Source organism: Pelodiscus sinensis, chromosome 14, assembly GCF_049634645.1.
Source record: "Pelodiscus sinensis isolate JC-2024 chromosome 14, ASM4963464v1, whole genome shotgun sequence".
Lineage (NCBI taxonomy): Eukaryota > Metazoa > Chordata > Testudines > Trionychidae > Pelodiscus > Pelodiscus sinensis.
Window position 1 is genome coordinate 37,565,308 of NC_134724.1, and position 25,512 is coordinate 37,590,819.

The 25,512-nt window shown below is 62.8% G+C and overlaps 1 protein-coding gene across 1 annotated transcript in view; it reads right to left on the bottom strand.

The window, feature by feature from the left end:
* Positions 1-25,512, bottom strand: part of CELF6 (CUGBP Elav-like family member 6) — a 94,608-nt gene that overhangs the window by 27,132 nt on the left and 41,964 nt on the right. Inside the window, exons 3-5 of the mRNA XM_075897550.1 lie at positions 12,207-12,255; positions 3,138-3,266; positions 1,309-1,388 (exon numbers count right to left, since the gene is read on the bottom strand). Coding sequence (XP_075753665.1) covers positions 1,309-1,388; positions 3,138-3,266; positions 12,207-12,255 — 258 coding nt within the window. The remainder of the gene's footprint in view (positions 1-1,308; positions 1,389-3,137; positions 3,267-12,206; positions 12,256-25,512) is intronic.

A 25,512-nucleotide genomic window follows, 5' to 3' on the forward strand; every position in this document is an offset into this window, starting at 1 on the left:
CACCGGAGGGAGCGTTCGGGGTGACCCCAGACACGAGCCCAGCCCCCGGTGGCGGGTTAACTCATTCCCATGCTAGGCCCTTGGACAAACGCTCCCCGCCCAGAGACCTGAGCCGGGAGTCGGAAGCTGGCTCAGGTCACAAGCCAGCGGACGGCTGGGCAGGGAAGCAACAGGGTCGGAGTTTGAAACCACCCGTCACCCCAGTGGAGGGCAGGTTTGGGGGCTGACGCAGGGAGGGGGACTCCTCTTCCTTCTCCGCGGCGGGGTCCCCTGGCTTGCGGGAGCAACGGCCCTGGGGGATCCGTGGAGGGCAGAGCGCCTCTCCCCGCCCGCCCGACGTGCGGCAGTGCGCATCCCTGTCCAGAGCAGGATCCCAGGGCAGCCCCCGCCCCCAGTACGGGCCGATCAGTGCAACGGCGTCCTCTATGCACCCTGCTTGGCCCTGGACTCTGCCCCTTCTGCTGCCATTCCACCGTCGCACCTAGGTAACTAGCAACTGTCTCCCGCCGGTGACTGAATGGCCCCCCAGCACCAGCGGACAGAGCGCAGGGCTGCTCAGGACCAAAGAGGGGCAACAAACCGCTCGATCCCTCTGATGCGGACTGAATTCAATGGGGGATCAGATTAGGTGGTGGCTGGATTAAGGAGCAAGCCCCACGCCGTGGGCGGGGGACGGGAAGATGGTGTGGCCAATGGGCGTGGCCATTTCTCTGCCTCCTGGGGTGGGGATTTCACAGGGGTGCCAAGCAAGGGCACTGAAATGCACGGGGGCTGTGCACGAGTGATGGTGAAATATTGGCGGGACCGTCGCGTTGTGCCCAATGTCGCCAGTGACAGGCGCACGGAAGGGTCCAGGGTGCGTGCAGGGGGGCGCACCCCAGCTCAGCTGATGGGAGTTCTCGGCCGACCCCCCTGTGCTACGCTAGACAGGAACCAACCCCCCGTGCACCAGGCCGCAAGGCCCAGCGGCCCCTCATGGCCATTCTGCATGGCGGGGCAGCCGGCTCAGACCCCAGTGGCCACACGGCCCCATGCTGGCAGAATCTGGCACCGCTGCTTAAAAGCGGCTGGGCCCCGGGTCCGCCCAGCTCTGCGGCCTGGGGAACTTTGAGCAAGTGCAAAAATCTAGGGGGGCATCCATCCCCACCGCCCCAGCCACCTGGCCCTGCAGATCCCCAGGCCCCAGGGTCTCCCAGCTGCACTCACACATGGGCCATCAGACGCTGGGGCACGTCGACTTGCCCCGAGCAATGGGAGGGAAGGGGGAGCCCTTCCGGTTCCTCTCTCCTGCCCCAGCCCGGCACTTACCGGCATGGTCTGGCTGCCGTGCAGGCTGCTGATGGCCGCCTGGGCCTCCCCGTGGCTCCCGTATTTGACAAAGGCACATCCTGGGGGAGAAAGGACAGGCCTCCAGCAAGAGGGGCCTTGCACTGCAGAGCAGAAAGGGTGCTCGTGGCGAGAGCACCGCCTGCCCGGCCCAGCTGCACCCGCCCAGGACACCCAGGAGAGGCAAGGGCTGGGCGGGCGAAGGACTGAGAGGATCGCTGACTGGGAGAGGGAGAGGCGGAGGGGGGCGCTGGATGGGTGGGGAGGGACTGAGGGGGTTGCTGGATGGGTGGGGGAAGGGCTGGGTGGGTTGCTGACTGGGTGGGGAGAGGCTGAGGGGGGCGCTGGATGGGTGGGGAGGGACTGAGGGGGTTGCTGGATGGGTGGGGGAAGGGCTGGGTGGGTTGCTGACTGGGTGGGGAGGGGCCAAGGGGGGTGTCACTGTATGGGTGGGGGAGGGGCCAAGGGAGTCTCTGCCTAGGGTTGCCAGAGGGTTTAACCCAAAATACTGAACACCCCCCCCCCAAAAAACTGTTGAGAAAAAAAAAGGGGGAGACCAAAGTTGTTGAGAAAAAAAAAAGGACCCCAACAGTTATTAAGAAAAAAAATAAAATAAATCCAGCATGGCCCCTTTAAGAGCTTTGGGATTTTTTTTTTGCTGGCAGCCATCTTGTTTTCTTACTCTGTGCGGGAAGAACCAGGTAAGTAGGGAGGAGGGGGCATTCAGGGGGGCTGAGGGTGGGTCTGGGAGGGGGCTGGGGGCCGGGCTGGGTCCAGTTGCTGAGTGTGGTAGGGTTGCCAGGTGTCTGGTATTTTTGCCTCCTGGCAGGAAAACCCCCCCAGAAAATACTGGACATTTTAGGACATTTTAGGTGTCCAGTGTTTTCTGGGTTTTTTTAACCGAACAGGAGGTGAAAATACCGGACTGTCCGGGTCAGTTCCGGACACGTGGCAGCCCTAACTCTGCCTGGGAGGGGGAGGAGCTGAGGGGGTCACTGAATGGGTAGGGGAAGGGTTGAGGGGGGGCACTGGATGGGTAGAGGAGGAGTCGAGGGGGTCGCTGGCTGGGAGGGGGAGGAGGACTTGAAATGTCACTGCTGATTCTCCCTATGACATCTAAGCTCCCAGCCCGCCGGCCTGGGCGCTCCCGAGGGTGCTGAATATCTCAGACACAGCTGTGCCCCACCCTGGTGCAAAGGCCTGCTGGCACTCCGGGCACAGTGACTTGTGCCGGGGTGAGGCCTGCACGCTGCTGGGGAAAGGGATGCATAGACGCTTGTGGGAAGGACTCACAGACACTAGTGGGAAGGACACACAGACAGTAGAGAGAAGTATGCACAGATGCTCGTGGGATGGATGCAAGGACACTAGCAGGAAGGACGCACAGACGTTCACGGGAAGGATGCACTGACGCTGGTCAGAAGGATGCACGGACGCTCATAGGATGGATGCACAGACACTAGCGGGAAGGTTGCATGGATGCTCGTGCGAAGGATGCACGGACGCTCGTGGGAAGGATGCACGGACGTTCGTGGGATGGATGCACAGACACTAGCGGGAAGGTCGCATGGACGCTCGTGCAAAGGATGCACAGATGCTGGTGGGAAGGATGCACGGACGCTCGTGGGATGGATGCACAGACACTAGCGGGAAGGACGCATGGACGCTTGTAGGAAGATGCTCATGGGAAAGATGCACAGACACTCGTGGGAAGGACGCTCGTGGGAAGGAGCTGGGCAAAGCCACGTCCCGCGGCGGTTTGAGGGGTGCCGGGCAGCAGCCTCCACCCGGCTGTCTGGGGCAGCTCTCACCTTTGCTGGCTCCGTCAGGCCCTCTGAGGATGGTGCACTCTTCGATCTGGCCAAAGGGTTCAAAGAGCCGCCTGACGTCGTCTTCGCTCTGCTGCTTCCCCAGCATGCCCACAAAGAGCTTCCGGTCTTCTGGAACCAGACAGACGCTCTGAGCAGGGGGCCAGGCACGGACCCTGCAGCAGCGACAGGGCGGGCGCCAAGGGGGCTCTCGGGCATTACGAGCACACCTCCTCCCTCTGGCACTCGCTCTCCCCGCTCATTTCACCAGCTGAGGGTCGGTGTTTGGGACATGGAAGGGGTGCAGGGTGCAGGCTGTGGGAGGGAGTTTGGGGGCGGGCGGGTGCAGGGTGCAGCTCTGGGGGGGAGTTTGGGGGCGGGCGGGTGCAGGGTGCAGCTCTGGGGGGGAGTTTGGGGGCGGGCAGGTGCCGGGTGCAGCTTGGGGGGGTGGAGCTTGGAGGAGGGCGGGGTGCAGGGTGCAGCTCTGGGGGGAGTTTGGGGGCGGGCAGGGTGCAGGGTGCAGCTCTGGGGGGAGTTTGGGGGCGGGCGAGTGCAGGGTGCAGGCTGCGGGGGAGAGTTTGGGGGCGGGCGGGTGCAGGGTGCAGCTCTGGGGGGAGTTTGGGGGCGGGCAGGGTGCAGGCTGCGGGGGAGAGTTTGGGGGCGGGCGGGCACAGGGTGCAGATCTGGGGGGGAGTCTGGGTGCCAGATGCGGGCTCTCGGCTGGGACAGAGGGCTGGGGACAGGAGAGGGTCAGAGGAGCGGTGCTTACCGAAAACGACCAGCACCCCGCTCTGGCAGCAGCCTCGGGGGAGGGGGAAAGGGCGCTGGGGGGTCTCTGTGCTGCCTCCCCCAGGCCCACTGCTGCAGCTCTCACCGGCTGCAGTTCCAGGCCAATGGGAGCTGCAGAGTCAGTGCTTGGGGTGGGCACAAAACTTGTCTGAGCCTCGCCGTGCTGTCGGCAGCAGGGTAGCGACCAGCCCCCGTGGGCTGTTGCCCCCCAACCATACCTGTGCCCATAGCGCACTGCTCTGCCCCCAGACCACGTGGGGCCTGCCCGCCCTGTGCCCATAGCGCACTGCTCTGCCCCCAGACCACGTGGGGCCCGCCCGCCCTGTGCCCGTAGCGCACTGCTCTGCCCCCAGACCACGTGGGGCCCGCCCGCCCTGTGCCCATAGCGCACTGCTCTGCCCCCAGACCACGTGGGGCCTGCCCGCCCTGTGCCCATAGCGCACTGCTCTGCCCCCAGACCACGTGTGGCCTGCCCGCCCTGTGCCCATAGCGCACTGCTCTGCCCCCAGACCACGTGGGGCCCGCCCGCCCTGTGCCCATAGCGCACTGCTCTGCCCCCAGACCACGCGGGGCCCGCCCACACTGTGCCCGTAGCACACTGCTCTGCCCCCAGACCACGTGGGGCCCGCCCGCCCTGTGCCCATAGCGCACTGCTCTGCTCCCAGACCACGTGGGGCCTGCCCGCCCCTTGCCCGTAGCGCACTGCTCTGCCCCCAGACCACACGGGGCCCGCCCACACTGTGCCCGTAGCGCACTGCTCTGCCCCCAGACCACACGGGGCCTGCCCACACTGTGCCCGTAGCGCACTGCTCTGCCCCCAGACCACACGGGGCCTGCCCACACTGTGCCCGTAGCGCACTGCTCTGCCCCCAGACCACGCGGGGCCCGCCCACACTGTGCCCGTAGCACACTGCTCTGCCCCCAGACCACGCGGGGCCCGCCCACACTGTGCCCGTAGCGCACTGCTCTGCCCCCAGACCACGCGGGGCCTGCCCACACTGTGCCCGTAGCGCACTGCTCTGCCCCCAGACCACGCGTGGCCCGCCTGCCCTGTGCCCATAGCGCACTGCTCTGCTCCCAGACCACGTGGGGCCTGCCCGCCCCTTGCCCGTAGCGCACTGCTCTGCCCCCAGACCACGCGTGGCCTGCCCGCCCTGTGCCCATAGCGCACTGCTCTGCCCCCAGACCACACGGGGCCTGCCCGCCCCTTGCCCGTAGCGCACTGCTCTGCCCCCAGACCACGTGTGGCCTGCCCGTCCTGTGCCCGTAGTGCACTGCTCTCTCTGTAACGCCCACCCCGGACAGCGCACATGGCGAGAGCCAGACAAGGGCCGTGAAGAGAGAAGTGGGATCCAGCTGGCAGCTTGGCAAGCGTGGATTATAGGACCAGGCTTGCTCAGTGGCTGGGCTAGAGACGGGCAGATCTCACTCTACTTTGGAGGCCCAGCCAGACCAAGACAGCAGGAATGTTTCTGAGCCTCTGGACCCACCATTGCTGGTAGCCGCTAGCAAGTTTTGTCCATCCGTGTGCAGAATGAATTTTGCTATGTGCACCCAGGCATGTGCAGATGTGCACCACCAGGGGAAACACAGGCTGCCGGTTGTGGGTGCTGTGGGCTCTCTGCCCATCAGCTGGGCGGCATTTGAATCTCTCCTGGGTGGCCGCCCAAGCGCTGAGTTAAGGTCCCAGAAATATTTCCCTTTACAATCCCATCAACACCGGGAAAGGGTCGGCTCCTTCATTTGAATCCCATTTTGGAAGGGACGATTTGCGTTACCCACAGTATGACTGTGCTCTCGGGAGCTCTGCCTCGCAATGGAAGCGGTTACCTGGGTGGGAGAGAGAATTCTCTCTAGCAGAGCTGCCAGGAAATTTTGTAACTGAGCATTTGGCCATCAGAAAAAGCCATTTCACCCAACTCGAAACGTCCCGGGAGAATTTCCCAATTTTGATTCAATTGAATTTAGAAATGAATCAGAACAAAGCTTTTTGTTAATGTCAACATGGGCTGGTTTGACATTTTCCAAAGAGAATGTTTTCTTTTTGGAAATGACTTTGTTTTTCAAATATAAAATAAAATAATATCATGGGGCCATGTTGAAATTTAGTTTATAATATTTTTAAAATGTTAAAACATTGAAAAACAAAATGTTTCAGTTGAATCTGCATGAAAAGCTTTACTAGATCCAAACTCATTTTTGAAATGCCAATGGTGGGAAATTTAGAAATTCGACATTTTATTCCGATTCAGAACAAAACCACCTTTAAAATCCTGGCATTTCTCGTACACGGGCGTTGCGCCCTGGCGCTGCCCTACCCATGGCGAGCGTGCACAATGCAAACAGCCCAGCATGGTCTGAGGGCAGAGCAGTGTGCTACGGGCACAGTGTGGGCAGGTCCAGCTGCTATGGCCTATCTATCTATCTATCTATCTATCTATCTATCTATCTATCTATCTATCTATCTATCTATCTATCTATCTATCTATCTATCTATCTATCTATCTATCTATCTATCTGTGTTAATTCAAGTACCTAAAAGGGTGTCACAAGGAGGAGGGAGAAAACTGGTTCTCCTTGGCCTCTGAAGCCAGGACAAGAAGCAAGGGGCTTAAACAGCAGCCAGGGAGGTTGAGGGTTAGATTGGACCATAGGAACAACTTCCCATCTGGTTCCAGTTGAGCACAGGAATCAATTGCCCAGGGAGGCTGTGGAACCTCCATCCCTGGAGATTCTTAAGAGCACATTAGACAAGCCCAGGCCTGAGCCTCGCACCTCCCCAGATGCCCTTTCGGGAGGCTGGGTGTAGGGATAACATATTAATGTATTGAAAATGATTCCCCCAAATGGAAGTGACTCCCCATAATTTGTTCCCCACAACTTAAAGTGTTTAGATTTATTATTAATTCTTATTATTACTATTATTATTTGTTAAGATTGTTAAATGTTTAGATTTATTATTATTATTGCCCCTTTAGAATATAATGTATTAGGTCATGTAACTTAGAACTGTTAAGAATATAATCCTATGTAGCCAGAAACAGCCCCCCCTCTGTGTCCCAGGGCATGCTCAAGCTTGTGCAAGGGGCTGCTTGAAATTGACATTGCAGAGATACATTGTAACAATGCATTGTCAAGCCACTAAGGGTATGTCTACACTACCCCGCTAGTTCGAACTAGCGGGGGTAATGTAGTCATCCGCAATTGCAAATGAAGCCCGGGATTTGAATTTCCCGGGCTTCATTTGCATAAAGCCGGCCGGGCCGGCGCCATTTTTAAATGCCGGCTAGTTCGAACCCCGTGCCGCGCAGCTACACGCGGCACGGAGTAGCTAGTTCGGATTAGGCTTCTAATCCGAACTAGCTGTACTCCTCATTCCACGAGGAGTACAGCTAGTTTGGATTAGAAGCCTAATCCGAACTAGCTACTCCGTGCCGCGTGTAGCCGCGCGGCACAGGATTCGAACTAGCCGGCATTTAAAAATGGCGCCGGCCGGCTTTATGCAAATGAAGCCCGGGAAATTCAAATCCCGGGCTTCATTTGCAATTGCGGATGACTACATTACCCCCGCTAGTTCGAACTAGCGGGGTAGTGTAGACATACCCTAACTCTGCTATGGGAGCCAAGCCCTGAAATTGACTAAGGGCATTGTTACAAAATTGACGCCTGTTCTCTTTAAAACATTGTAACTTTACTCAGCACTCAGAGAATGTTTTAAGCAATACCACCCAGAAACTTTTGTAACTACAACTCTTGAATATGTAAAGTTGTTGTTATACGAAATACTGTATGGGAAACATTAATTAGGGAATGTATGTAAGAGAGAGAGTGCGTGTACGATGAATGAATGGTTCTGAGAGGTGCCAGCCTGAGAATACAGCAACAAAGGGCTGAAGAAGGTGTCAGGTGCCAGTGCAACCAAAAGGTGTCAAGTGGAGAAAACCAAGTACTGGAGATCCACCCGATGAGATCACTGACGAGCACCTGGCAGCCACCCTGGAGACATCAGCATGATGCAGCAATTTCCATAGACTGGCATGGGAAGAAATTCCTATAAGAACTGGACTAAAAAACTATGGAATCAGAGTCCAAGGTTCTGCTGCCAGCCCACCAGGAGCTTCAGATGCGCATCTGATCAGGACTTCGCTCCCCACTACCATCACTTGTGTACAGAGTACCTGGCCAGTATTCTGTCACAAGCAACTTCCAGGCTGGTAACTATACACAGAACTTGAATGAATGGCTGTATGAATGAATGTTTATATATATATATATATATATATATATATATATATATATATATGTGTGTATAAGGGTTAAGTAGTGATAAGAATAAGTAGTTAAACAACGTTGTTTGCTTCTATCTTTATTTTTTTATTATTATCTTTACAATAAATGTGGCTTTTTGCCTTATCCCCCTCATAAGATCCTGCTTGCTTTTATTTGGTACAACATGGGTGGGGGTTCAGCGCCCCCCGCCGGGTTCATATGGAACATCACTGGCTGTTCCCATCTGCCAGGGAGCCAGGGGAACGTGCAGAGTCTGCCGCCTGCCTCGCTGTGGCTGGGGAGCGCAGGGGGCAGAGGAACTTGGACCTGCCCCGGCCGGGGCACGTGGCCCCCTCCCCCAGCTGTGCCTGCGGGGCTGCAGCGGCCACGCGGCGGCGTGTCTCACCTGGCCCCCGGCTGTGCAGCGAGAGAGCCGCCCCGAGTTAGTGCCTCTGCCAGCAGTCCCAGTGCACGGCCGGCCAGGGAGCCCCTCGTCCTGGCCTGGCGTCAGGAGCTTTGCTGGGGCACCTGGCCAACGAGCCAGCCCTGCATCCAACTGCCCGGGAGAGCAGAGGGGATTGTGGTCGCCCCGCGAGGCCTGGGCTTTGCTCCTTGGGCCACGGCGAAACTCAGGTCAGGGGAGGGGCACCGGCAGGGCTGCTGGGTGGGAGCCTGGGGGGAACCCTGCCTGGGCCCATCTTTCTCTGGCGCTTGCTCCCTGCGCACCCCCCGCGCACCCCCTGCCCCCACAGACAGTGCGCGGGGGGAGGCGCGGGGGCAGCGGCGGGCGAGCGGGCGAAACCGAGGGAGACAGAGCGACTATGAAGTCACAATTGCATTTTTATGATTGACTATCAAAGTAACCCACAGTCTCTGGCCGGGCCCTCGGGGCATAAATAACTTAAACACGACGGAAGTGATGGTAAATAATGAGAATTTCACGATTATTACCCGCATCTGTCTTCCACAGCCTGGGTGCCGGTGCCGAGCCTAATGGCATTTGACAAAGAAAATAAGGTGTCCTGTCACAGCCCAGCCCGAGCAAATAAATAAATAATGGCAGGGACGATTAATGCTTTGTCAGTTTCAGCACCAGGCAAATTAGTTAAGGGAACAGGCCTGTCTATTGTCTAGTTAAACATAAACCATCCGCCTTCTATTGAGCTGTAGCATTCAGCCCGGTGTTCACTCTCCTGGCAGCTCCATGCCACCTTTTCCTCCTCGGCCGCCCCTCGGATCCTGGGGATTGCTGCCTGGCCCCTCTGCACACAGCCACTCTGGAGCAGTGTGTGACATGAAAGACTCTGGATGGACTCCAGCTGGGCTCTCTGCTCCAATCCACTTCCAAAGAGGATGGAGCTAATCTGGGAACAGGCGCGCATGCTCTGGAAGAAGGGCAGTCGTATATTCTACCATAATCCAGACTAACTCTCCTGTGTAGGCAAGACCTTAGCTATGGGTCAGGGCGCTAGCCTGGAACTTGGGAGCCCTAGAGTCAATGCCCTGCCACAGACTTCCCGTGGGACCATGACCAAATCCGTTCACCTCTCTGTGCCTCTTCCCAAACGGCACAGGGCAGCGCTGTCCGAGCGCACAGGACTGCTCGGGGGGGGGGGGGGGTGTGTGTGCGTGCACTGAGACCGAGCGGGGCCAGGTGAGGACCAAGAGAGCGATGAGGACGGTTAGCCAGATTCCCACGGCTCAGGAGCTAGGCCTGGGCCCAGCATCCTCCCAAGGACTGGGCTGAAGTGCAGGGGTTGCTGAGCACCCTCGCAAAACACTCCTCCCTGTGATGGGGGAGGAGGGAGCCAGAGCCAGAGCCAGAGCCGGAGCCGGGGCAAACCTTCTGAACCTCCACTAAGGAAAACACTGGACAGAGATGAGTTTTGAGACGACCCAACATTTCGCTCTGGCCCCAGGCACGGTTTGTTTGGCTTTTCTCGTCTTTAGCCTGGGACGTGCTGAATGCCCACGCGGCACGCCGCACCGTTTTCAACGTCAGACCAAACAGGCGTCTCAAAGCAAAGAGTCGGCGGATTTGGTCCTTCGGAAATGGCAGTGTGGGATTTGTTACAACTCACGGTACGTCTACACGGTGACACCATTCCGACGTAACGGAGTCCGCGTCTCCAGCAGGCAGTTATTTCGGAAGAGTGGCGAAATGCCATCCAGCTGGAGGACTGCTTCCTGTGACTCCTGGACCCCTGCTGGTCCAAGGAGGAAGGGGCGTCGGAGGAAGCGGGCTCTGTTTCCAAGTCAGGGCTGTGGAAACGCTCCCTCTTTCGAAATAAGACAGGCAGGTGACGTCGCTCATTTCGAGTGAAGCCCTGCTGTGTAGACGCGCCCGCCCTGCCAGCCCAGCTTTCTTCCCCGCGAGGATGTCGGGGAAAGCGCCCCCAGTTCTCAGCTCAGGCCGTAGCGCAGAGCGCTGTTCCCTGGCAGGGGGCCCGGTGCTGCTCGGGGGGCAGTGCGTCACCCCCGGCAGGGGGCGGGTTACACTGACGCAGCCTGTCCCAGGCCCCGGCCAGGACCGCAAGCAGCCGCTGGGGCTGCAGGGGCAAGGCCCTGCCACTCCAGACACCCCCATGGAGTGCGGAGACAGCCGGGGGGGCTGGACAGTCAGGGTACGGGACCGGAGAGCAGCGATCGCCTGCCGCCGGGGGATGTCTCCTCTGCTGAGCCACGCGGCCCGGCCAGGCGAAGGCTGCTCGCCCGCTCTCTCCCGTCTATCGATTTTTAATCCCTCACCAATTACACCCTGTAAGTGGGTAATTTATTGCCTGGGTCCCTCTGGGACGGGCTGGCGGTGTCGCCCACGCCAGCTGAGTCGTGGCTAATGACCGCATGGCACTGCGCGCCCGGACTGACCCCCGCCCTGGGGATCCCTCGCCAGCCGCCGCGCCAGGCCTCGCACACCACGGGAGTGCCGGGCCACGGGCCTGCGAGCAACGCGGCCCATCGGGGCTTCGTAGCCATTCCAGATCCCACCAAGCCCACTGGCTTGCGGGGGGGAGGGGAGGGGGCTAACGTTCCTCTCTTCACTCCTGCTCTCTCAGCGCCCCCCCCCTCAGTCCCCTTGGGGCTAGGGGCGATTTTCCCCTTCCAGTGCTGGGTCGCACCGAGCACCAGCCAGGCTGGGCTCTCTGGGCCCTACCTCAGTCCCCAGGACAAGCACAGTGCAGATGGGGAAACCGAGGCACGGAAGGCTAAAGGTCCACACAGCACTCGAAATAGAGAGCGGGAAAGCAATGCTGTCTGACTGAAACAGCCACACCCCACTGCCTGCCACAGGCAGGAACACACCCTACCCCACTGTATCCTCGGGCACCTGAGACCCACCGCCCTTTCTCCACAACCCCCCAATGGCCACAACGTGACCATGAAATCAGAAACATTCGGAACGCATTTCCACTGGCCCTGATCAGACAGCACACGGGAGTGCCGCAGGTCCCGCTTTGGCCCTGCATGGCCCATGTGGGAAAGGAGGGGGTTATAAACGCCCTGCAGAGAACCCCTGGCGGGCATTTAAAGGGCAAGTTACGCGGCACTTACAGCACACCTACGCACTGCCTGTGTGCATACAGCATGAAATCCTTGTGCGGTGCCAAAGCATTGCGACCATGGGCCTTGAACGGCAGCTAGGCCCGTAGATAGATAGGGGGTGTGTGTGGGGATAGATAGATAGATAGATGGGCTGAGTGGGGATAGAGGGATAAAGGGGGCGCGTGGGGACAGACAGACAATCCCTAGAGGGCCTGGGCCGTGCCTACATGACACCCTGGCTCCCCCGTGCATTCAGGGCCCCGAGGGGGGACTCGGAAGGTTTCGTCGCTGAGCCAGTGAGAGCCCAGCTCCCTGCTGCCGTTGGCCATGCCCGGGGAGATGTGCCCTGGGGGTGTGGGATGGGATCACAGAGCAGTGAGTCCTTGCCAGCCCCTCCCTGCAGGGACAAGCCCCTACCCCCACCGGAGCAGCCAGCCAAGACCCCCGGGTACGTATCCAAGAGACAGCTACCTCCTCGGCCCTCGCTGTCCGCCGGCTTCACCTGGATGGGGCGATTCATCTGCAACAGAGGAGGAGCAGCGTGGTTAGTCGGCAGGCCCGGGTACAGGCGGGGCTACTGGCTGGATCCTGGCCCCACGGACGCAGGAGCCACCAGCAGGGTCTGCTCCAGGTGGCACCGCTGGCCAGCTGGGGCTTCCCCCGTGACGGGCCCAAGTGGGAGCGTCCGCACAGGGAGACAGACCCCCAGCGCAGTGGGCAGAAGCCGGCCCTGGATCGGGGGCCTGGCTCCGACGGGCGAATGTCCCGGTGACACTGCCCGTGCCGAGTACCCACCCGGCTGCTGGCCAGGGCTCCCTGCCAGGCGGGCCCTGCGCGCTCAGCCTGCACTCAGCCGTCCCTCCCAGCTGGGCCGGGCCTGGCTGCTGGGGATGAGCTCCCAGCCGGGAAGCCCCATGGCCAGCGGGAGGCTCTGACAGCAACAGCAGGGACTTTCCAGCCCCTCTGGCCTCACTGCTGGCGGGGGGCTCCAGCCATCTCCCGTTCCCCGACTTGCACAGACTTGCCCGCAGCGGGCAGGGCGGCGCCCTGAAGGGAGCTGGCGAGCGGAAGAGCTAGCTGGTAGTGGAGCTCTGTGCAGGGCTGTGGCCCTCCCAAGGAGAGGCAGCAGGGGCTGGGCCCGGCAGGGGGAGCCAATGAGTCCTGGCCTGCCCTGCCCCGCCCTGCCTGGCGCTGGCTGCCCTGCCCTGCCTGGTGCTGGCTGCCTGCCCTGCCTGGCCCTACCCTGCCAGGCCCTGGCTGCCCTGTCCTGCCCTGCTGGGCCCTGGCTGCCCTGCCCGGCGCTGGCTGCCCTGCCCTGCGTTCTGCCCAGCGCTGCAGAGAGGGTGTCTCAGCCTTTGCTCCTATTTCACTGCGGGGCAGGGGTGGTCGGGCAATGGCAGCGGCACCTTGCCAGGCCGTGCCTGGGGCACGTGGACGCTGTGTGGTCCAGGATCCCACGTCGGAGCCCAGAGCCTGCCCTGTGACCCTGTGGCGGCTCCGCTGGGCTCCCCCACGGTGGTGGGAGCGAACGCTCCGGTCCCAGGGCGGCTCTGCCCTAACGCGGCGTCAGGCCCCCTCTGAGATGCTGGTCACCTCCCACACCCAGTGCGGTCCCTGCCGGGCCAGCGCCTGCCCTCCCGCCCTCAGGGGACCGTGCTCCCATGCAGGGACTTGGCCGTCAGCTCAGCGGGCAGGGAAGGTCCCCACGGTGCCAAGGGCCCTGTCGGCCCAGCATCAGGAGCCTGCAAGCCCGCAACCAGGGCACCCGCTGGGGCAGGGCGGAGGCTCCCCAGCTGGCCTGGTGCCTCAGCCCCTGGGGCTGCCAGGCTGGGGTTTGCCCTGGGACAGGGCTTGGCAGGCAGGGGGCTGCGTCGGGCTCTGGGGCTCCGCTCTGGAAGGTCCCTACGGGGTAACAACGCTCAGTTAAACTCAGTCTGGGCGGGAGGGTTTGTCAGCCTGCTCCTCCGAGGGCAGCACCAGCGTGAAACTGAGCAGGCGAGTCCCCCTCCCCAGAGCAGAGGGCACATGGGGCGCGCCGGACCAGGGCCCGGGCCCCAGGCACTTGCCCCCCACGATCTGGACGAGGCTCAGGAGAGCCAGAGACGTGGCGGTGGAGCCCTGCCCCCCCGGAGTGCTCAGCCGCTGCAGGAGACGGGGCAGTCGGCCGTTCTAACTCCACGCGCCCCACGCCCTGCAGCGTGACAAAGGGGAGCCGTGCTGGGCGCTGCGGGAGGCTGCCCCTGCCCCCAGAGGTGGCTGCATGTCGCAGCAGGAGCCCTTGGATGAACGCCGCCTGTCTGGCCGCCTGCAGCGCTCGCAGACTCCCTCCTGCCAACCCAGCCCACTAACCGAGCTGCGCCTGAATAGCTGCTGATGTCGTTCGCTGGCTATTAAAGTCAATTAACGCTCCTCAGATTTGTCAGAATGACGGACGACAGGATGGTGAGTTTCCCATCCATCATCTTGCCTGCACCGCCTGACATAGCCACGCACTGCCCAACATCACAACCGCACACGTGCACATCACAACCGCACACATGACCATAAGATCACACTCGCACACAAGTGCACCCATGTCCACAACCGCACACATGTCCACAACATTACAATCACACACAACTGCACACGTCCACATCACAATCACATACAACCACACACATATCATAACCGCACACATGTCCACAACATTACAATCACACACAACCGCACACGTCCACATCACAATCACACACAACCACACATATCCACAACTGCACACATGTCCACAACATTACAATCACACACAACCGCACACATCCACATCACAATCACACACAACCACACATATCCACAACTGCACACATGTCCACATCATCACAAACACACACATGTCCACACCACAATCACACACAGCCGCTGGCGGGAGCGCGTGTAGCCGGCCGGGGAGGTGGGGCCAGAGAAGGGAAGTGTCTGGGCTAAGCAGGTCCCGATACCGTGCAGGCCTTTGGGGGATTTACGCTGGTGGGGGCAGACCAGAGAAATGGCTCCAGCTCACCTCAGAGCAGCCGGCCCTCAGGAAGGATCTGCAAAGGACAAAGCCCCGGCCCAGGAGGCCCTGGCAGAGCTGGGCGGGAAGGGGGCATGAGGACGGGGACAGCAGAGGCCTGGAGGCAGGCGTGCGGGCAGGGGGGCAGGAGGGGATGGGGTAGGGGAGGCTGCAGCTGAGCTGTGCGTCGAGGGGCGTCGGCAGAGACCTGTCCAACATCAGCACCTCCAGCGGCACGTCCCCCGGGCAGAGTCCAGAGCCGCCCCGGCCCGTCCTCGGGTGAGACACCGGCTGGGGACGGGCTGAGGAGCTGCCCTGGGCGCTGTTCTCCAGCCACGGGCCTCCTGCTCATCTGGGTGGCAGGCGGCCGGGCAGGCCAGGGCCCAGGCAGCCACCGCCACAAAGTTTCCCGTGAACTTCTCCTCTAGCAGAGCCCAATGACACACGTTTCCTTTCAATTCCCCCCGGTTCATAAAGCTAATGGCTGTTCCAGGCGCTGAGCTGTCCCCTGCATTCCGCCCGGCGCCTGCCGCGCTACATTGGTTTTATGGCCTGGGCCGGGGCCGGGCCCAGCGCATCCCGCCAGCGGCAGGACTAACCAATTAGTCAAACTGACACCGAGGGTCCCAGCTTGTCACTGCCGGCTCCACGCTCCTCTGGGCCCACAGGAAGGGCGAGGGCCGGCCCCCTCCACCCAGGGGCACTTGGATCAGCTTGGCGAGGCGGCTCCCCGGCAGACGACGACCAGCGAAAGGAGGCGCCGCTCTGCCCTGGTGTCACGGCCCGGGCCCCGCGCCGGCCTGTCCCGGCTCTCGCCGAGCGCCCAGCAGTGGCCCAGGTTGCCGTAAATAAGTACAGCACCCTGGGGCAGGGCAGCACCCCGTTACGCCTGGGCCGGGGGCTCCCCACAGGGACGGACAGAGGGCTGGAGCGCCCAGACCCCACGCCAGCCGTCCCAGCCCTCAGCCACAGCCGCCCCTGGCCCTCCGCCCCACCGCCCCCGGCCTCTGCCCCAGCCCTCCGCCCCCCGGCCTCCGCCCCAGCCCTCCACCCCACCGCCCCCGGCCTCTGCCCCAGCCCTCCGCCCCCCGGCCTCCGCCCCAGCCCTCCGCCCCACCACCCCCGGCCTCCGCCCCAGCCCTCCACCCCACCGCCCCCGGCCTCTGCCCCAGCCCTCCGCCCCCCGGCCTCCGCCCCAGCCCTCCGCCCCACCACCCCCGGCCTCCGCCCCAGCCCTCCACCCCACCACCCCCGGCCTCCGCCCCAGCCCTCCGCCCCCCGGCCTCCGCCCCAGCCCTCCACCCCACCGCCCCCAGCCTCTGCCCCAGCCCTCCACCCCACCGCCCCCGGCCTCCGCCCCAGCCCTCCGCCCCACCACCCCCGGCCTCCGCCCCCCGGCCTCCGCCCCAGCCCTCCACCCCACCGCCCCCAGCCTCTGCCCCAGCCCTCCGCCCCCCGGCCTCCGCCCCAGCCCTCCGCCCCACCACCCCCGGCCTCCGCCCCAGCCACCCCCGGCCTCCGCCCCAGCCCTCCGCCCCACCACCCCCGGCCTCCGCCCCAGCCCTCCGCCCCCCGGCCTCCGCCCCAGCCCTCCACCCCACCGCCCCCAGCCTCTGCCCCAGCCCTCCGCCCCCCGGCCTCTGCCCCAGCCCTCCGCCCCCCGGCCTCCGCCCCAGCCCTCCGCCCCACCACCCCCGGCCTCCGCCCCAGCCCTCCGCCCCCCGGCCTCCGCCCCAGCCCTCCGCCCCACCACCCCCGGCCTCCGCCCCACCGCCCCCTGCCTCAGCCCCAGCCGCCCCTGGCCCTCAGCCCCACCACCCCAGCCATCTCCATCCCTCAGCCCCACTGCTCCAGCTGCCCCGGCCGCTGTGCCTTGCCAGAAACCCTAACCCCTGCCAGCGAGACGGGGAAATCCCTGCTGCAGCCCACGTCTCGGAGCCTGGGCCGGCGAGGAAGAGCCCCCTCGGGAGCGCTTCAGAGCCCCACCCTGCCCGCTGCGGAGGCTGGGTCCGGGCTGACTGGAGGCAGGGGCAGGCCTGAGCCACGGCTGTGCCTGCAGAGCCGGGCTCCCTCGCACCACGGCCCGTGCGCACAAGGAACTGTACCGTGCACCAGTGTGGAGCTGTGTGACCGCACCGCCCCGGCACAGCAACCCATTGTGCACCCCCACGGTCCAGGCGGGCCCAGGGTGTGCAGGGGGGGAGGGGCGCAGGGTTGGGGGATGAGGGCTTGGGCCGGGGTGCGGGCTCTGGGGAGGGGCGGGGGATGAGGCACATGGGATACAGGAGGGGGCCCAGGCGGGGGCCCGGGAGCAGGCTCAGGGCAGGAGGCGGGGGGAGGCGCAGGCTCTGGGTGGGAGTTAGAGGAGAGAGGGGGGCTCAGATTTGGGGCAGGTTAGGAGGAAGTGAGTGTCCCCCCCCCGTGCCCTGCTCTGTGGGGTGGGGAGGCAGAAGGGTGGGAGTCAGTAACCAGGGCAGCCCAGGGCCATATGAGGGGAGGCGAAACAGGGCTCAGCCTGTTTCCCATGAACTGACCCCCCCGCAGTGGGCCCCAGGGGCAGTCTGAGCTGGGCGGACAGCGCCGCTCTCCGCTGCTGAGTCCCTGCGGGGCAGGGCCCAGACACGCCAGCAGGGGGCAGTGTGTGAGGCGCGTGTGCCGGGAGAGACTCCGCCCTTCCTTCCCCACAGGCCTGCCCCACCCCCGGCAGCCCTGCTCAGCCCCACACCCCACGCCCCCCTGTACAGCCAAACCCAGCCAGGATACACCCACAGAACACCCCCCCCTACAGCCATTCCCAGCCAGGATACACCCACAGAACACACACACCCTACAGCCACTCCCAGCCAGGATACACCCACAGAACACACACCCCCCATAGCCACACCCAGCCAGGATACACCCACACAACACCCCCCCCCTACAGCCACTCCCAGCCAGGATACACCCAGAGAACACCCCCCCCCCCATAGCCACACCCAGCCAGGATACACCCACAGAACACACACCCCCTACAGCCATTCCCAGCCAGGATACACCCACAAAACACACACCCCATATAGCCATTCCCAGCCAGGATACACCCACAGAACACACACCCCCTACAGCCACTCCCAGCCAGGATACACCCAGAGAACACACCCCCCCATAGCCACACCCAGCCAGGATACACCCACAGAACACACACCCCCTACAGCCACACCCAGCCAGGATACACCCACACAACACACACCCCCTACAGCCACTCCCAGCCAGGATACACCCACAGAACACACACCCCCTATAGCCACACCCAGCCAGGATACACCTACAGAACACAAACCCCCTATAGCCACACTCAGCCAGGATATACCCACAGAACACCCCCCCCCCCATAGCAACACCCAACCAGGATACACCCAGAGAACACACACCCCCTATAGCCACACCCAGCCAGGATACACCCACAGAACACACACCCCCTACAGCCACTCCCAGCCAGGATACACCCACAGAACACACACCCCCTACAGCCACACCCAGCCAGGATACACCCACAGAACACACACCCCCTACAGCCACACCCAGCCAGGATACACCCACAGAACACACACCCCCTATAGCCACACCCAGCCAGGATACACCCACAGAACACACACCCCCTATAGCCACACCCAGCCAGGATATACCCACAGAACACACACCCCCTATAGCCACACCCAGCCAGGATACACCCACAGAACACACACCCCCTAAACCTAAACCCAGCCAGGATACACCCACACCCCATACAGTCCTACACCCGCCCAACCCTGCCCGCCCACTGCCCCTCTCCCCCGTGGACAACTGGTGTTGTTGCCTCCTTTTTATCTTTACCCCCCCTTCTTCCTAAAAGCACTACAATTATATTGGTTTCCCTAGCAACAGAGCGTGCTTCCCCTGCGGTTGCCCTGGAGATGTGCCATGTGCTTGGGATGGTAGCTATGGCAACACAAGAGACAATTCCAGCTGAACAATTGACTTTTTGAGCTTTTAATCAATGCAGCTGGCGGGGAGAGGGGCAGAGCAGGGCGTACAGCTGGCACTGCCACGGGCACAGCCTCCACGCACAACGCGTGCCCGACACACCCACACAGCCCAGTACCCTGCCCGCCCCCTGACACAGCCCTACACCTGCACAGCCTCCACACACAATGTGTGTCCCACACACCTGCACAGCCCAATACCCCGCCCACCCTCTGACACAGCCCAACACCCACACGGCCTCCACGCACAACGCGTGCCCGACACACCCACACAGCCCAGTACCCTGCCCGCCCCCTGACACAGCCCTACACCTGCACAGCCTCCACACACAATGTGTCCCCCACACACCTGCACAGCCCAACACCCCGCCCACCCTCTGACACAGCCCAACACCCACACGGCCTCTACGCACAACGCGTGCCCGACACACCCGCACAGCCCAGTACCCCGCCCGCCCCCTGACACAGCCCTGCACCTGCACGGCCTCCACGCACAATGTGTGCCTGAAACACCCACACAGCCCAGTACCCCGCCCGGCCCCTGACACAGCCCTACACCTGCACGGCCTCCACGCACAATGTGTGCCTGAAACACCCGCACAGCCCAGTACCCCGCCCGCCCCCTGACACAGCCCTGCACCTGCACGGCCTCCACGCACAATGTGTGCCTGAAACACCCACACAGCCCAGTACCCCGCCCGCCCCCTGACACAGCCCTGCACCTGCACGGCCTCCACGCACAATGTGTGCCTGAAACACCCGCACAGCCCAGTACCCCGCCCGCCCCCTGACACAGCCCTGCACCTGCACGGCCTCCACGCACAATGTGTGCCTGAAACACCCACACAGCCCAGTACCCCGCCCGCCCCCTGACACAGCCCTGCACCTGCACGGCCTCCACGCACAATGTGTGCCTGAAACACCCACACAGCCCAGTACCCGCCTGCCCTGTGCTCCAGCCAAAGGGGAGCGCGCCCACTCAGTGCCTGGGGATGGGGGCAGACGCACGTCTTCCTGACCCAAAGGGTGGCTGCCTGCCTCCCTTTCCATGGGAGCAGCCCCACGCCACACCCCGGGGCCACGCAGCCAGTTCCATGGGCCAGCCCCCCTGACTCTCCCACCCAGGGGCAAGCATGCGGCCCTTGCATTGCATTGTGGGTAACTCCCCTGAGCCAGGATGGGAGACTCGGCGTTGGCAGTGTTGGGTGCAGACTCCGATCTGTGGGGCTGCTGCGGCTCCCTGCAGCACGGGGAGGATGCGGGAGCAGGCCCAACGGTGCTAGGCGCTGTACGTGACAGAGCAGCACGTCTCTGCCAAAGAATCCACAGGCTCTGGGGCCAGACGGAGGCCCAGCGAGGGGACGGGACTTTGCAAGCGCGTCAGAGACTCGCAGCGCCATCAGAGGCGTTCCTGCACCCCAGCCCTGGCCGGCCCGAACCGCACACCCAAAGCCTCGCTGATTCCTTGTCCCCTTCTCCCCTGCCCACCTGGCAGCGTTCGCATTCACTGCTTCCAGCCATGTGCGGAATAAAGTGTGTGATGTGCACTGAGGCATGCATAGACGTGCACCACCAGCAGAAACAAATCCTCTGCAAATCAGCTGGGCAGCCTTTGAATCTCATGGGACAAGCCAGGCAGGCAGCATTTCCCAGAGGCAGGGCTGGCCTTCCTCCGGCGCCCCACGCGGCCACACCAGCCAACCCTTCCTCAGGCGCCTCACGCGGCCACGCTGGCCAGCCTTTCCTCCGGCGCCCCACATCGCCACACCAGCCAGCCCTTCCTCCCGCTGCTGCGCTGGCCAGCCCTTCCTCTTGTGCCCCACACAGCCACACCAGCCAGCCCTTCCTCTTGTGCCCCACACAGCCACACCAGCCAGCCCTTCCTCCAACGCCCCACACTCCTTGGAGGGGCCGGCCCAGCGTGTCCCCTCCCAGAGGTGCTGGACCTGCCCATGGGCACATTCTGCACTTGGCAGGCCTGGGCTGGTGCCCCCGACGCTCCCTGTCTTGCAGGAATCCCAGCGCGGCGCCTGGTGCCACGTCTGCCCCTCGCGCCAGGGGGAGCCAGCGTCTGCCCGCACCCCCCGCGCCAGGGAACACGGCAGCGCCAGCACGTGCCCCACTGCCCAGTGAAATGCCCCTTGTGGGCGTAACCCCGGGGCCGCCGCTCTCCGCCTCCTGCAGCGAAGGCCCATGGAAGGCGGTTCAGAGCAGCATTTGCCACGCGGCGGCTCGGCCTGCGCCCGCTGCGCATTGGACTCTCCTGCGACTCGGGGGCGGCTCCAGCCGGCTGGGGCGGCCGCGCTCACGGGCACAGCTCCCCGTCTCGCCCCACCGCGCCCCCAGGGACTGGGGCGTCTGCTGCCGAGCGGCCGTGTTCTGGGGGCAGGGGCAGGCAGAGGATCCCCTGGGCGGAGGGAGAGGGGAAGGGGAAGGGGGCGCAGAGGCGGGCCTGGCGCTATTAGCTGCTCTTGCGGACGCACTGGGCCAGGGAGCCCCAGCCTGCTCTGCCCTCCCCTACCAGGGAGATGCTAGGCCTGCGCCGGATGGGGATGCCGCTGAAGCTGGTGCAGCTGGAGCAGGGATGGACCCGATCCTGGAGATTTCCCCCCCAGAATCGCCCTGAGTCTCACAACCGTTCCTTTCGTCCCCCAGCCCTGGAGGGGCAGCAGTACCTGCGGGGCACCCTGTGGCACGGCCAGCTCAGGAACGCCCCCAGCTCGCGCGCCGACTCAGTGGCGGGGGGCGGGGAGGGAATGCTGCTGGCCCTGGGCAGGGGCCGTGCGCAATGCCCCGTGCCGCAGCGGCTGTGCAGGCAGCAGGCAGTGTCCTGCAGGCACAGGCCAAGGGAAGGACGTGGGATGGGATCCCCGGCGTGAGGCAGGAGTCAGCCCCGACACAAACCCGATCCCTGCCCCCCCCGGACACTGCCTGGGGGAGAGAGCGCACCCTGAGCGGGCCGTCACCGTCACCGACGTGCGACACCCCCGCAGGCCCCACCCCCCTGCACAGCCACAGCTGCGTCACAGACACCCCCACAGGAGCCACCTTCCTACGCGCACCCCCATTTGCACCGCTCGCAATGCAGGCCCCTCCGCGCGCCGACGCGCACTCTGGCCAGCTCCCCCTGGGAGCCTCTTTCGCTCCCCAGGCACCCACCGTCCGGGGCAGCATCAGGATGCCGGTCCCACACGCCGGGCTCGGGGAGGGCCGGTGACCTGCAAGGGGCAGACGCCCCTGCCAAGCCTGCCTCGCGTTCGGGTGCTTTAACCACTAGACCGCACTGCCTCCCCACACGCCACGCCCCTGCCAGCTCCCCTCTCCCCTTTCCGGCCTCCCGGCCGCGTCCCTCACTCGCCCACTGATTTGTCATCCCGATTGGCTTATGGCCAACAGGAGAGAATTCCATTTCCATTCAAATGAGACGAGCGGCTCCTTTAAGCAGGCGTGACAGCTCCCGGCCACAGCTCCATTCCCTGGGCGCCCCGCCCGCCCGCGCCAGCAGGGCCCGGCTCACCACGCACAGGGCGCTGCTTTCCCCTCCAGTGGCCCAGGGGCTCCCTGCTGCAGACGGCCCCAGCCGGCGCCAGGGGGCCTGGGCCAGGGCCCTGGAAGGCGCCAGCCAAGGAGTGCAGAGCACCTGGGCCACCGAGAGGCGGGTGCATGGGCGCCAAGGGGGGTCTGGCAGGCGAGCACCAGGCACCAGCAAGGTGATGGGCGAGCCCCTCCCAGGGCACCGCATTCCCCTCCCACGGCCAGGCAGGAGGCACCCGTGGGCGCCAGCCCACCCTGCCCCTCGAGGCCTGGAGAGCTGAGGGACGGGGCGGGCAACATGAGGGCACAGCGGGCACCGAGCTGGGGGCAGGTGGGGTTTGGACCCAGGACTGTGGGTACTGAAAGGGGAGCGGCTGACCCCCTAGCAGCAGCCTCACAACGCGACTAGCCGGGCCTGCGCTAGAGCCAGCTGCCGCCGGGGGGCCGTCCGCAAACTGCTTTGTCAAACTCAAACTCTCGCCGATTCGGCTGTGACTGTCAGTGGACCCCCCCGCCTCCCCGCCCCGTAATGCAGCGCTTCCTGCCAGCCGTCGCGGGCTGCTCCTGCCCGGATCTCTGCGTCGGCTCTCGTGAAACGATCAGACTCAGCCCTGGTCGGCAGGCCCTTTGGATACCCCACGAGGCCAGATTCCCAGGTCCGATCACACGCAAACTGCAACGTCTCGTCCGTGTGGGGCCGGATCAAATCTGAGGGAGAGTTTCCTGGGAGCTGGAAATGCCATTTTCCAACAGCCTCTCCCAGCCAGGAGACAGGGAGGTAGCGCCACCCGCTCCGAGGCCTGGGCGGCTCTGTGCCAGCCTGGCATTGCTGGCATTTAGCCCATGCGCTGCCTCCCCGAGGCCGCTGCAAAAGGCTGAGGACACAATGTCCCGTTCAGCTCGTAGAAGCTGTTCCCAAATGCCGAAAGCTGAAGGGAACTGAAGGGAGCTTAACCCAAAGCGTGAGCCCCACGCAGCGTTCCCCTGCTTGTCAACATCTCAGAGGCTCAGTCTCAGGGGCCGCGGCTGTGCTGGTGGTCTGTGTGTACAGCACCTGGCGTAACGGGGCCCGACCAGCAGAAAAGCAGCATGAACCAGTTTCCAGCTGCAACCAGTTCCATCGGTGCCCCCCGCCTAGAGGAGCCAGTGGGGTCCCAGGATGCTAAGCAGAGCTGGCAGGCTCAGACAGGGCTTTCCTGGGGCCGGTTCTGGAAGCTGGGGGCTCTCCAGGTGCTGAACTTTGTCACCGCCTTGTACATCAGGATTTGTAAGCCCCAAAAGCATCGATTCTTTATGCAAAACATTTCGTTTTCCGATTCACCGACATTTGAAGGTGGGTTTTTCATTAACCGTCGGTTGGAATCTCGCCCCACAACGTGACCACACAGCCCAGCTGCCACCGGCAAGGATGGGGAAACTGAGGCAGGTGTCCTTTTCTCCCGCGCCGGGCCGGGCCGCCCTATGAGTTCCACGCCTGCTGCCGGGAGCCCTTTGGGTGGAGTAAACGCACACAAATAAGGACGAGGCCCTTCCAGCACCAGCCAGACCCTCCGCTGGCCATTGCCTTGAATGGCGTCGCTCCCAGGCCTGCGTTGCGGAGACTCCTCCCCCAACGCTGCGCCATCTCCCGCCAGGCGAGGCCGGGTGCGCCAGTTCTCCGCCCAGCCCCAGTGCCACAGCTACTGAGCCCCGCGGCTGAGACCCGCCCGGAAAAGGCTGCGTCTCGGCGTGTGGTGGGGACGCTCCCTTGGCACCGCTGGGCAGTGGGGCTGGCAGCCTGGGCTCTGATGAGCTTTAACTTTTCCAGTCTCAAGCCAGGTTCCCGCTAAGGTGCATGGGGCGAGCAGGCTGTCAGGGGCCATGCGGGCCCTCAGCCACGGGGCCTGGCTGGAGAGCAGAGTGGCAGGGGGGTGGTGGGGAGTAAAAATGGAGCATGTAGGGCTGGGGCAGGAAGAGAGGGCTGGAGGGGCATCCTCTCTCCCCCCTGAAGCCCTGGGCCCCAAGGCCCTCATCCCTGGCCCCAACATAGAGCTCCCACCCCCAGCTGAGCCCTTTGCTCCCTGCAGCCCAACCCTCTGCCCCAGCCCTGAGCCCCCTCCCGAACCCCAACCCCTCATCTTTGGCCCCACTCCAGCCCTCCCTCCTCTCTGCCCCCGCCCTGAGCCCCCTCCTGCACTCCAAAACCCTTGTCCCCACCCCCACCATGCATCACCTCCATATCGGTGCACACAACAAAATTCATTCCGCGCACGTATGCAAAAACAAGAGGGAACATGGATTTCAACATCTGCTGTCATTAAATAGTCACAAACCCTCTCCACTGCCCCCAGTAACTTCCCACACTGTACAAACATTAATTGATAAAAATCGTTTAAAATAAGCATTAAACCTGCATGACGTTATTGGATTCTAAAGATCACTGTTGCACCCATGGGGGGTGTTGGCCCCAAAAGTCTGTACAAAGGGGGTCATGTGAGATGTTAAATGAAAGCGTCTGTTCTACTGATTCTGTATAGGCCATTCACGTACTTGTACAATATCTATATGTGGAGTTATCAATATGGACTCGGTGTGGATGCTTGAAAAGTCTCTGTCTGGGACAGAGCAATGGGCAATGTTCAGCCAGTGTCTGTGCTAATTAGCAAGGAGACAATGAATCTCTAGGTACCAATACACACCTGAGGAACGTGACTGATCCCTGCAGACCAGCCAGGGCAGAATTGCTGCTAGCATGTGAAACAAAGAAAGTTCGCTCGACCACGTGACCTGCTCTGGCCAGGAGGATGCCAGGAGAGGTATATAAGAGCCATGTGGCACTCTCCATCTGGTCTGCATCCCAGATGCAGCCTTGCAGGGAACAACGAGCCAGGAAGAACCGTGGACCCGTCCTGACATAGGATGTACACAAGAGACTTATAAGCCAGCAGTTTATAACATCTCTGCTAGAGCCTGTATCGAGAACTGGGAGATTCGATACATGTAATGTATTCTCCTTAACAACCTTACTCGCATGCTTTTCTTTCCTTTAGTAATAAACCTTTAGATGTTAGATGCTAAAGGATTGGCTCAGCATGATTTGTGGGTAAGGTCCAGAGGGTAAATTGACCAGGGATCTGTGGCTGGTTTCTTGGAACCGGACAGAACTTGTTCGGGGAAGATGAGATTGGGTTCTAGACCCCTCAGCTGTGTATGAGGCCCGGGGCCATCTGAGACACGG